At 48.9% G+C, this 13474-nt stretch overlaps 1 protein-coding gene across 1 annotated transcript in view; it reads right to left on the bottom strand.

Annotated features, from left to right (window-relative positions):
- Rptor (regulatory associated protein of MTOR complex 1) overlaps positions 1 to 13474 on the bottom strand; it is a 267055-nt gene that overhangs the window by 153871 nt on the left and 99710 nt on the right. The window contains exon 4 of the mRNA XM_090351345.1: positions 709 to 867. Within this exon, the coding sequence (XP_090207471.1) occupies positions 709 to 867 (159 nt within the window). The remainder of the gene's footprint in view (positions 1 to 708; positions 868 to 13474) is intronic.

Genomic DNA, 13474 nt, shown 5'->3' with positions numbered 1-13474 from the left:
GAACCCACCCTTTAACAGCAAATACCCTGACCAGTGTCTGTACCCATAGTGTCTGTCAGCCCACCGACAGAAAATGTCCTCACCCCAGTGTCTGCACCAACAAGAAACACCCTGACTTCCATTTCTAGGAACTATCTGATGGTACTGAACAACAAGCAGAAAGCACCATGATGTTTCATGTCTACTGACCCAGATGACACCACTTTGCCCCAGAGGACGGAAGTGGGTCCCCCAAACCGCATCTGTGTCTAATCTGTGGCTTGAAACACTGCAAGCAGCTAGCAGGTTTGACCTTGAGGAAGGCCCAGGACTCTTGAGAATATTTAGTGTTGCATTTGCTAAGAAAATCACTGATTTTCACAAGAAGATGCTAACAACACCAAGACTCCTGGAAATGTTCAATCGAGAAGGCTGGGCTCCTTTGTATGAAGGTCACAACCTCACCCGGATCGTACACAGGACACACCAGCACACGTGTGTGTTAGACTTTCATCAGTGTACACTCCCACACAAACAGCTCTCAGTCCGCAGCTTTCCGCTTACAACCCATACGGAGGCAACTCCTGTGCTTTCTCCCGTGTTACCGCCTGTCAGCCCTGCAGCTCACTGCCCTGCAGACACCACGCTGATAAAGTGCTGCGCTCGCCAGGCCTTGGTTAACTGACCCAGCTCTGCAGGAATGACAGGGAGTATGAAGGGCACACCAACCTTGTTGAAGACCCAAACCTCGCCGTTCACGGTGGGCCTGGGCACGCCGTGGCCATTGTAGTGGAAGAGGACCCGCTCCTCCTTGGCGTTCCGGCGCAGCGAGGTGCACAGCTTCTTCACTTCGTCCACAGTGGGGTCGAGGCTCTGCTTGTACCGGGCCTGTAAGCACAAGGGAGACACCTGTCACAAGCCTCTTCCTACACTCTCAAGTCTACAGGTAGCAAGCAGCTCTGCGCCACGGCATCTGCGAGAGTCCACTCACTCGTTCATTCAGCACTTTGTCACAGAGAACAATGAAGGACATAAATAAACAGAGCCTGCTGCGTGGTGCACCAGTGCAACCAGACACAGCAGCTGCTTTGATGCCCACTGTTTCCCAGAAGCAGGGACTCTTGAAAGCATTTCTGGAATACAGAACAGAGATGAGCTACTCAAATGAGGGCCTGCCGCGTACACAGCAGTAACCGCAGAGTATCAAGGCTGAAATGGAAGCCAAGTGCTCCTTGTACACTCCTATGCATCTGCTCAAAGCCATGCCCGCCTGCCCTGTCTTGAACCTTACTTAGACCCCCATCGGAATAAACAGGACCTGAAATTAACATACAAAAAGCAGGAATATTTATATATGCAAACAATAAACAGAGAACTCCCAGTCAAAGAAAACCTCCCTAATAAAGCAACAAAGAAAATTAAATGAGAAGGAGCTTAAGAAATGTGCGATCTGTTCACACATCCTGGAAAGGTGGCTGAGGGAGGCAGTGAACACACATCCTGCCACACCAGCTCTCCCTAGAGTCAGGCACATACATGATCAGTGCAATCCTGGTAAATACATACCCCAACAAGCTAGCTTATGGAGCCAAGCAACATGTTACTGAAACTCACACGGAGGGAGGGGAAAGATATATGAAAAGCCAAGAAAACAAAAACCAGAAAACACCTGGTGTAAGGGGGTCTCCCCAGGCATCCTAACCAGTCAGCTAATGAAGATGGTGAAGTGGGGGCAGGAGACCGAAACCCAGGGAGTGATTTCCGCCCCCCCCCCAGTAGTTCCCACCCAGGGAGTGGTCCTCTGAACTCAGGGATGGAGCCACACAAGCCACAATGATTTGAGAGCTGACTTTATCAAACTTGTATTAACTAGAAAATAATGGGTGCTAGAAGTTATTTATTTATTGGTCCATTTTCAAAACGAGGCATTTGACTGAGTGGAAAATTACCAGCAGGTTGTTTCCATCGCGACCCGCAGACATGACAAAAACTCATGCACTGGAAAGCTCATAAACAATATCAATTAGCAGAGATCTTGGCTGACTAGCAGGGGGGAAACACCCCTGCAAAATGATAAAATGGGTTGAAACTCTAGTGCCAGAAAGCCTTTCCACCACAGAAGAACCAAGACGGTAAAGACAGCCAGCCCAGGTCTAAAATTCAATCAGCCTCAAGTTACCCAACAGAAAGTAACAATGCAGAGTTGGAGGAGGAATCTCCCTCTGTGGTATAAAATCGCTGTTGTAATCTCAGAGAACGGGCCAGCCATCACACAGTGATCTTGTGAGACCACCACGAAAATTTCACTTTTACAGCAGCTCTTGTCCCCAAGTCCAATTTATTAATTTCTCATTGGTGGGTTACTTTGAATGGTAAATTCCCAGGAAAAACTGAAAGAGCAAATCTACACACAGCCTGGTCTGCAGGCTAGAGGTGGCATGGCAGTGTGAAATCCGTGGGCCACACCAGGAGGTGAGCCAGCACCACAGCCTAATCAACAGCAAGCCACAGCAGGAGAGCCTCAAAGCTATTGCTGGACGTGCAGAAAAGAACTGCCAAGTGTTTGCTCTGGCTTCCCAAGGCTCCAGAGGCTGAGGCAAGAAGACAGCAAGGGTGACACTGGCCAAAAAGAAATGTACTCTTTACCTGACTTTAAAGTTTAAAAAAAAAAAAGGAGAGCAACCATGAGGCCAGCCTGGGCTACACAGCAAGGCAAAATCTTCACTTGTCTCCAGGCAAGTAAATAATAAACTACAGCCCATGGCAATATGGCTTAAAAAGGAGGCAGCAAATGTCAGGACATGAACAGGAAAGATAACTGTAAGTGAAGAACTAGGCCATGTCTGAACAAAGCAGAAACAAGAGACCATGAGAGACCAGGGAAGAGGGGTGTGTGTGCGCGCGCGCGCGCGCGCGCGCGCGCGTGTGTGTGTGTGTGTGGCCTTTCCTCCTCCATCTTCCTACCTAGTCTACCATCTCAGACCTTTGGCAAAAATAAAACTGCCTTTTTCTTAAATCAGATAACAAGCCTTTCCCTGAAAACAGGTAGTGGTGAGGCAGGCAGCTACAATCTCCAATGGCAGCCTTTCTCCACAATGCAACTTCCCTCCCCCTAGCTTGTGCAGCCCTCTTCAGTAATGCAGGTTCACAGGCTCATGCTCCACATGAACCCACCCTGTCAAACGGTGCTTGATGGCCCAGCTCAGCTGCTCTTCTCTGCCCATCAGAGCAGCATTTAACTTCTTCTTTACTGACTTGTATGTGGTCAAATGTCCAAACGATATTCTTGGGGAAGTCTTAAAAGGAAAACAACAAGGAGAAAGCCCAACTCCGCGCTTCTGTGTTGATGCCCTGTTTAGCTTCATCTTACTCTGTAAGTCACAACTACAGGTAGTGAAACTGAGAAGTCCATATAAACAAAGCCTACTGGAAACTAGAAATGTGTCTCCTGACAACAGCCCTACTGAACTGTCAGTGAATCCTCTGCCAGGACCAGAATGCTGCAGGTAATAACCCTGTTGTGAGAATACTAAGAGAACATGCCTTGTGCATAAAGTGCGTTTTCCAATTCAGAAGTGGTCTACCAGGCAGTATGACACCCACACAATGCCTCTGGCACAACACGGCTGGCCCTCAGGAGTCCTGGGGAGTGGGAAGCACTCAGGGAAATAGAGCGGCGAGGAGAACAGGGGTGCTGAGGGGGCCTGAGGAGGCAGCCACTGCTGTCCGCAGTTAATCTGCATGTTCTCAAAGAGTCTGCTCCAGGCGCAGCTCTTCTGGAGTCCCTCCGAGGGGCGTGTGCAGGTTCTGCAGGGCAGGCACTGCTCACTGGGGAGCATGCCCTCCAGTACACAGCCTATTCCTTTCAGCACACTCCCTTACTGACCACCAGCTGCTGAGTGACAATCCGATCGTTAGTGACCTTAATTATAATAATTAGTAAAGGAGCAAATCAAAATGATGGCATCCTGTTTGACATCAAAGTGACATGAGTAAATGTCAACGTGATACTGGAGAGTGATGTGGGAGGTGTTGGCACCTGGGTGCAGTCATGTGGCTGGCAGAACCTCTACACAAGAAGAGGGCAGAGTGGGTAGAAGCAGTCTACCCACAGCCTAAAGACACAAGCATTTTCTTCAGATGTCATGACTTTGGCTACATGTCCTCCAAGACTATATCCACCCAAATAAGTGCATTGTGAAATAAGAAAATAAACTGGAGATCAAGATGATGAGACATTGTTTTCAAAGGGCAGCCCCGGGAAACAGTTCAATCTGTAAAAACTGCTTGACACCAGCACAATCGCAGAACTTCCTCTCACCGCCTTTGCCCCAAGGACAAGGACAAGGACCATGCAGAGGACCCTAGGGGGACACTCTCTTGGCCAAATCACCTCAGCCTATTGTGATATGATCCACACAAGACAGAAACTCTGGGTCTCAACTACTATCGCGGCCAAATGAAACAGCAAACCACATCCCATTTTGGTAGATACTCTGTTCTCATCCTTCTGTAAATCAAAGTAAGTACCTACATGCTTGTAATGTGTGTGTTAAGATAGAACATAGCTGAGCATGCAGGCATTCAAAGCACATCTCAGCACAAGAAGTACCACCAAGCCCCAGGGTAAAGGCCTGGGCCAGTCCATAAGGCTGGCTCCAGGGGCTGGAGCCAGTGGGCAGGCACTAGCAACCTGCGTGTGCACTTGTTTCCAGGACGCTTGGGGGAGTGGGAAGGGGGACGGGGGGGGGGGGGGGGGTTGCGTGCAGCAGGAAACAACTAGATAGAGAAGGAAGACCCGGTCCATGTTCTCTAACTGCATGTACACATGCATTCAAACCATCTACCACATACCAAAAGAAGAAACCGGGATGCCATGCAGACTACAGCTGAAGGGGGTTCTGTGGTTTTTAAGTGGTCTCCACATGGGGCTCAGAGTCCACCCTCACAGGCCAGGCGCAGCCACTCAACCTCTTCAGACCTGGGGTTTTCTTTTGGATTCGGATTTGTTTCCTGTGGTGTGAAACTCAGGTCCTCATGCTTGTTCAAGACAGAAACTCTCGCTTGCTAAGGAGGAGAAACTACCACTGGAGCCACACGAGCTCCTTTGTGTTTTTAGTCGTTTTTTTGGATAGTCTTGTGTGTTTTTGCCGGAATCATCTCAAATCATGTTTCTCACCTAGCTGTGATCACAGGTACAAGCTACCACACCCAGCTTGTTAAACTGGGTCTCCCAGGCTGGGATGTTTTTGCCTCTGTTCCCTGAGACATCCCATCAGCCTAGCCACTCAATTTTCTTTTTTTCTTTTGACAGTAGTGGGGACTATTAGGCAACTGAGGTGGCCACAGAGGCCGCTCCCTCTTCAGATGAAGGTAGTGGTCCATTACACCTGCACAATGCTAACTGTGCCTGCCTGGTTAATCACAGACCCCATAAGTTGAAAATTTTTTTCTTGGGCTGGGAGTTTGGCCTAGTGGTAGAGTGCTTGCCTAGCATGCACGAAGACCCGGGTTCGATTCCTCAATACCTCATACATAGAAAAAAGCCAGAAGTGGTGCTGAGGCTCAAGTGGTAGAGAAAGCCCTGAGAAAGTCCATGGACAGTGCTCAGGCTTTGATCTCAAGCCCCGGATTGCCAAAAAAAAAAAAAAAAAAAAAAAAAAAGAAAGAAAGAAAGAAAGAAAGAAAGAAAGAAAGAAAATGTTTTTCTTCCCCTGCCTATATAAAAAAAAAAACCCAGCCTGCTTAGGTTCTAGCTCAACCCCTGATCCAGACCAGGGAGTTCACCGGGGAGCGTACTCTAATAAACTTTCTTTTGCCTCTACTTACCCTCTCTCCTCTCTGAAACCCTTACAGGGATGGGAACTCAGGGCCTCACACTTGCTAGGCAAATACTCCTACACTTGAGCTACACTTCCATCACACCTGCACTGCTTCTTTTGGAGGTAACTCAGTCTGGCCCACGGTGTAGCTCTTCTACTCGTGCTTCCCTGTGTCGCTGGAGATGACAGGTACATGTACCATGCCATCCATTGCTTGAGATGGAGTCTTGTGAATTTCTTTTTGCTTGGACTAGCCTCAACTTCAATCCTGAGATCTGTGCCTTTCAAACAGCTTTGAGACACCTTGCTCAGAACAAGGCAATCAATGAACATGAGACACCATTTTCCCCCAGTGTTCCCATACCTGACTTTGGACAGGCTAAGAACATGGGTGGAGTCTGACAACCCTCAACAGGGCTCTCTCCCCAGGCCTCCATCTGCCCACTGCTGCTTTGCAGTTAGGCTATAGAAATCCCCTGGTGAGTGAGAAAGAGAGAATGTCAAGATGAGGTGTCCCCAGAAAGAAGAGACCCAACTGCTAATCTTTACACTGGTCCTACTCTACTCTGCATATCCATCCTCTGGCTGCCTGCCTGGCACCACAAGGCTGCAAGGGTCCTCAAGTCACTGGGAGAGTTCCTATGAAGACGTCGAGGGCTCCTGCGGCAGCACTTTTCTTCATTCCATGCTCCTCCACACAGCCACAGAGCTCAAATGTGGGACATCACAGCTAAATCACCCTTTGTCTCCTGAGGTGACTGACTCCCAAACAGGAATGCTGGTTCCAAACCACACACAGGCTACTCTGAGACAGCAATAAAATTAGGGATTCATTATTTCTGACCTTGGCTCCAGCAAGGTTTTGTCTCATGGGGCTACAAAAAAAACAATTCAGCCTCATTTTCTTACCCATCACACCAAGAGGATACATTAACGGACCAGCATGAAAGGCTCTTCGGGTATTAATAATATGCCTCCTGGGAGCTGACAGGAATTAATTAATATTTTTAAGGGCTTTGAAATGAGAAACACTAAATTAAATGTCACCACACCATGGTGTGGTTTTGTTTCACAACCAGGACGCCTAGATAATGGCTCCACACGTGAGAAGCACGGGGGTGGGAGAGGCAGCCCGGCATTTGGGGGATTTATGGCCGTTTTCACTGGGCCCACAAAATGACAAAGCAAGTCTCTAAAATACTGCCTGCCGGGCCGGGCATTGCTCCTGAAAGCTAACTCTCAAGACATAATAAAATATCCACGAGGGAATTTTGAATCGGCAGCAGAGGAAGACAATAAAAGAATGAATGACTGAAGAAGACACAGAGAGTGAGGCCGGTGGCTCCATAAAGGCCTCGGCTCCGCGGTCGGCTTTCTTCTCAGAGATGCTCCCCAAGGCCTCCTGCCCCAGCCAGGCCAGGCAGCTTTCTATGCTCAGGAGGCGGTGAGGCGTGCCTGCAGCACACGAGGCACTGCAGTCTACGCACAGTGGTCTAGGTGCAGCTTCACCTGCTCTCCCTCACCCAAGGCTGGGAAGCACACACACAGCCAGTGTGCCTCAGGGAGGGCCAGGGACACACGGGACGGAAAGGAGCTTGGCCACTGGGTAAACACTGTGCACAGAACTGCAAACCAGGCAAGGGAGCCCTCTGAAGCAGGCAGGGGCTGCACCCTCTACCTCCACTGTGAGGTGCCCTGTGCAGGGGAGGCAGTGCCACTCTGCGCCCAGGAGCTCAGAACTGCTGGCCAGCCTGACCAACCAGGCACACAAGAATGGAAGGCAGCAGGCCATCTTCCCGTCCTTCTACCACAATGAGAACCCCTTCGAGTTTACATCCAAGAGTTACCATGCCGAGACCGTCTCAGGAGTGTCCAGGAGCACACAGAGAATTCAGCCTAGTTCCGCTCAAGTTCCTCCCCTCACACTAGAAAGAAATACAAACTTCCAGTGAAAGGCTGGGCAAGGAGAACCTTTTAGAAGGCCCAGCGTTCTCTAGCCAGCATTTCCCAGGGAGCGTCTGCTTCCTACAACCCTGTCACATCTCTAACTTCAGGGAGCTACAATCAAAAATGAGTATGTTGGATGGAGGGATGGATGGATGGATCTAATGTTTTGAGGGGAGGGGGGCTAGACCTGGGGCTTGAACTCAGGGCTGGGCACTGGCTCTAAGCCTCTTTTGCTCAAGGCTAGCACTCTACCATTTGAGCCACAGCTCTACTTCTGGCTTTCTCTATTTATGTGGTGCTGAGGAATCGAACCCAGAGCTTCATGCATGCTAGGCAAGTACTCCACCACTGAGCAACACTCCCAGCCTGGGATCTAATTCTTTAAGGGGGGAGCGGGGCAGTTATGCATCATGGCTCACACTGGTAATCCCAGATGCTTGGAAGGCTGAGAGCTGAGGACTGCAGCTCAAAGCCAGCCCAGACAGACAAAGGTGGAGACTGTTATCGCCAATAATCACCAAAAAGCTGGGAGTGGTGATGTGGCTAAAGTGGTAGAGTGCTATCCTTAAGTGAAAAAAGCTAAGTAAGAGCTCACGGCCTTGAGTTCAAGACCAAAGAAGCAATACTTTTTTTTTTTTTTTGCCAGTCCTGGGCTTGAGCTCAGGGCTTGAGCACTGTCCTTGGACTTTCTCAAGGCTCGAGCTCTACCACTTGAGCCTCAGCACCACTTCCGGCTTTTTCTATATGTGGTACCAAGGAATCGAACCTGGGTCTTCGTGCATGCTAGGCAAGCACTTTAACCACTAGGCCAAACTCCCGGCCCCCAAAGAAGCAATACTTTTTAAAGAGCGAAGCTTCACCTTACAGTTTGTACAGAAGGGAGACAGAGTCTTTGTACTCTTATCCCCAGAGCGCCCTAGCAAGGCTACTGATGACCCAAAAACTGGTTCCCAGAAGCGAATGCAGTGGTGTGTTGAGGCATTTTACTGGAGAAGATATTAGCAGATGTCGCTTCCACACATTCCCTCCTGGACCAGTTCCCCTCTCTCCTCCCTCCACAGGAACGCCCCTGCTAGCCACCCCACTAGACAGCCAAAATCTGACATTCTCCTCTCCTTCCCCTGCTCAGCCTGATCAACCAGGCCACACTGTTGACTGAATCAGCCACCTCTTCTGCATTTTTCACTCCTGCTACAGCCAGGTCAAGGCATCACTGCTGCCATATGATCACCATCATCATCACCCCCATATCCTCCTCCCCACCATCATCAATTATGCCAATGCCATCAACATCAATACCACCACCACCACTTACTAGATAACTATAACAGCTCCCCAACTAACCATCCAATCATTCTTCCCTCTCTCCAAAACTGCACGTCTTACCACTTGCCACTTGAACAGCTTAACACTGACCCTGCAAACTTCTTGCCTCTAGAAGCAACTTCTGAGTCTGCCACCCAATCACAAGAAAGTATCCTTCAAATCAATGGTCCGATACATTCTTTGCTCATCTTCTAGCCTCTGCCCACAACCTCCTCCTTATCTTTCCTGAGTCTAGTCCAAGAACTGTCTGGTCATCTTCTGTTCATTCTTCGAGTATCAAGTTCAGTGGTCCTTGTCCTGGACACCCTCAGAGCAGCGGCAGCATTTCCAGCCGCATCTCCAGCGCACTGCCAGGTGCGGGCTCTATCTGCTGGTACACTATCATGAGGACTTGCTGTGCTGTGTCCTCAGTGCTCTGAGTAAACAGCACACCAGGCACAGCTGACCCTCGACATGTGCACATGAACATATAGATGGGTGATGAAAAGACGCTGGTTATCACTGTCTGCGTGGCCATGTGGGCATCTGCAGGCAGAGGCAATCTTAGGAACTTGGGGCTGAAGTTCTTAATGCTGTTGAGATCTGAAATCAAACTTCTGCTGGGTTGGGCTGCGGCAGTGAAGCAAGCCTTCTGTAATCACCACATCCCCGCAGGGCCAACAGACTAACCTCTGCTCCGAACCCAGAGGCTCCAGATGGCCACTGCAGGACACAGGAGCCCGAGCACGCACCAAGGTATTCATTTGGTCTCCTTACACTAAACAGAAAATCTCACGTCTGGCGTGAGAATGAGGAGAACCATCTGTGAGCAAGCAGAAGGAGGAGATTTGCTGGGTGACTGAGAGGTGCCCTTATTTCTCATAAAATGACATGAATGAAGAGTTTTCTTCCTCCAGACAAAGATAGGGATTAGCAGTGCATCCATAGGTCCAGTCACTGTCTACAGAAATCTTTCCAAGAGTAAAGATTAAGGAGACAGGTGAAAATTAAACAGCAATAAGTGAAAGGAAATTGGTCAGGAAGCTGAAATCACTGAATAAAGTGTCTCCTGTAAAGCAACACCACACTTTCTGCCCACATCCTCTTTCTCTCTTTTGGCCAGCAACCTGAGGAATGGGACAGGGGCAGCACAGCATCCCACAGGGAGCAGACATGTGGCGGGATACAGGGTGTGAGAGGGCAGGAACAGCCTGCACCCCACCTCATGCTATACTCAGCCTGGGCTGGTTCTCCCACACAGGTGGCCTGCTCCTCAGGCATCACAGCCAAGGAAGAAAGACCCCTCTCCGGATCCTCTGATCCAGTTTCCAGGCACAGAAGTGTGCAGATGAACATGTGTCTGGACTATATTTCCTTCCTTCCTTATTTTTTTACTCATCTTTTTTTTTAATTTTTTTTTTTTTTTTTTTTTGGATGTAGGGCTTTAACTCAGGGCCCAGGCACTGTCTCTGAGGTTCTTCCACTCAAGGCTAGTGCTCTACCACTTTGAGTCACTGCTCTAGTTCCAGTTTTCTGGTGATTACTTAAAGATAAGAGTCTCACGGACTTTCCTATCTGGGCTCAATCTTCAGATCTCAGCCTCCTGAGTAGCTAGGATTACAGACATGATCCACCATTGCTGGGCTCTATATTTCCTTTATTAACTACTGTTTACCTTCAGTTAAGAACATTACGTGATTCTTACCTAAAGTTATCCCAAAACAAACCTGGAGTAACTTTTTATCAAGAAGAACATAAGGCAGATGTTATGTCCATGTCCCATTCCACTTGTATATGTTATTTCACCTTAAACTTCATGGCAAGACGTTGCTCTGTGTGCTTCTTTTCCTGGTCTTATCTGAGGAGACTGGCCCTCCTCCCCAACCCCTTATTCAATAAATAAATTTATAAATTACCACTTCTATTATGCATCTAAATGAAACCCCCTGAGCCTCTGAAATGTGAAAGGCAGCCTGAGTTTCAGCCTGTGGGTCAATCTGGAGAACGCAGGCTGCCCTAAAGGGACGCTGGTAATGATGCCACACTAGCCATGCTGACCACAGGGCTGGCACTGAGTACCGAGGAGTCTGGGCCGTTCCCTCAGAAAGGAAGCCAGTGTCCACTGCATACCAATCCAAAGCAGCTCATGAAACAAAGCAGCTAGCCCCAGCCGCAGGCAGAGTCGATAGAGCATCCTGAGCCACTTGCCCCCAGACTGGCCAGAAATCTCTGCAGTCTGGATCTTGATGCTCTGAACAGCCAGTGTCAAGTTTGCTGTCATTTTTCACAAATTTCTAGAAGTTTGTAAATACGGAAGTCCCAAGTCACTTCCAACCAGTTCAGCGCTGCCCACCCTTTTCCTAGAATTTCAGTAACAAGTAGAGTGCACGAAGCCCACATTGTGACACTGTAGGATATGCTGGGCTTCCTGTGCAGCATCACGGCAGAATCTGGACTGAGGAGGCCTGGCAGCTGCTGAGAAGTGTGGGAGCCTCTGAGGTTCCCAGCAGCCTCGTCGCTCAAAGGGAGCCATGCTCAAGAGAGCTGCGTCCTGGGCCTGCACATGTCAGATTGGCTTACGTTCAGCACGGGATCATCTCACCTGCCCGGATTTCTTCATACAGGACAGTGAAAGGGGACTCCAACAGCATGGGCTCTTGTGTGGGGGCCCTGCCCATGGTACATGGTAGAAATCTGGGGTGAATTTTCAGGTGGAGTCCCCTCTAACAGCGTGTGGATGACATTGAAGGGAGTTCAATGTCAAGGCTATTCCTACTCTTACAACACACCTCTTCCTAGGAAGAGCAGGTTTACAAGAAATCTGTAACATCTCCCCTTTCACTGTCCTGTATGAATCTGTCACATCTCCCATCGCACTATCCTATATGAAATCTCCATCTCACTATCCTGTATGCATTATTCAATAACAATTCCTCTCCCTTAATTTGAAAGGCAGAAGAGAACTAAAATAGCTGGGTTATTATTCATCAAAGTCCAAAAATAGATGCTAGGGATTCTAGAAGGGGCTGCTCCACTCCTGAAGGCCTCCCATGGCCTTCTCAGACCTTCTCAGAATGCCACCAGCGGACACAGGAAATGCTAAATTCTTAACTGGGACAACTCCGTTTCCAGAGACTTGGCAGTGTCTGCAGACAGACTGACTTATACAGCTCAGGGGGGAGGTGTCTAGTGACTGATGAGTAAGGTCAGGAGGTCAGCGAAGCACCAACACGTTGTCCCCACAACATGCTGGGACATGCTTGCCATCACAGCAAATTCCTGGCCCCCAAACGGCAGCACTGCCAACTGTAAGAACTCTGCTCTGGAGGAAGGAAAGGAATTTGGACTTTAATGAAGACACTGGGATTCTAACCTGACACCATAAAGAAAGGCAAAGCGAAGAAAAACAACCTGAGGATGGTGTTTCAAAGTCAGCCTAGGCGCTAGAGACCGTAAGATCCTTATCTCCAATGAACTACCAGAAAACCGGAAATGGAGCTGTGGCTCAAGGGATAGGGCGGTAGCCTTGAGCTGAAGAGCTCAGGGACAGTGCCCAGCCCCAGAGTTCAAGCACCATGAGAGAGAAAGAAAGAAAGAGAGAAAGAAAGAAAGAGAGAGAGAGAGGGAGGGAGGGAGGGAGGGAGGGAGGGAGGGAGGGAGGCAGGGAGGGAGGGAGGGAGGGAGGGAGGGAGGGAGGGAGGGAGGAAGGAAGGGAGGAAGGAAGGGAGGAAGGAAAGGAAAGGAAAGGAAAGGAAAGGAACCTACAATTTTTCTAGAAGGAAGGAACAAGCTAGAGAGGACAGGCATAGCAAGCTGCCACAATTCTGTAAACATTAAAGAGTCAGAAAATGCTTTATTTGCTTTGAAAATGCAGCTTTTTAATTTTTTTAGTTTTTATTTTTTTGCCAATCCTGGGCTTGAGCTCAGGCCTGAGCCCTGTCCTTGGACTTTCTCAAGGCTAAAGCTCTACCACTTGAGCTCAGCAGTACTTCCGGCTTTTTTTTCCTATGTATGTGGTACCAAGGAATCGAACCCGGGTCCTCGTGCATGCTAGGCAAGCACTCTACCATTAGCCCAAACTCCTGGCCCCCAGTTATTTTTTTAACAGCAGAATTAAAAATAAAATCATAAGTAAGCCAGGTATGGTAGCCCATACTCAGGAAGCTGAGATGGGGAAGGCTGTGGTTTAAGTCCAGGAAGCAGGCTAGCTGACTGAGACCAACAGAAAGCTCAGTGCCCTGGTGTGGATTATTATCTCAGCTACCTACAGGAAGTGTAAATATGAAGACCAAGATCCAAACCTGTCTAAAGTTGGGGGGAAAAAAAAAACTATTCAAAAATAACAAGAGGGCCAGGAGTTGGGCCTACTGGTAGAATGCTTGCCTAGCATGCACAAATATCAGGGTTCAATTCCTCAGTAC

Source organism: Megascapheus bottae, chromosome 17, assembly GCF_031878675.1.
Source record: "Megascapheus bottae isolate mThoBot1 chromosome 17, mThoBot2.hap1, whole genome shotgun sequence".
Taxonomy (NCBI): Eukaryota; Metazoa; Chordata; class Mammalia; order Rodentia; family Geomyidae; genus Megascapheus; species Megascapheus bottae.
This window is presented reverse-complemented; position numbering and strand designations above follow the sequence as displayed.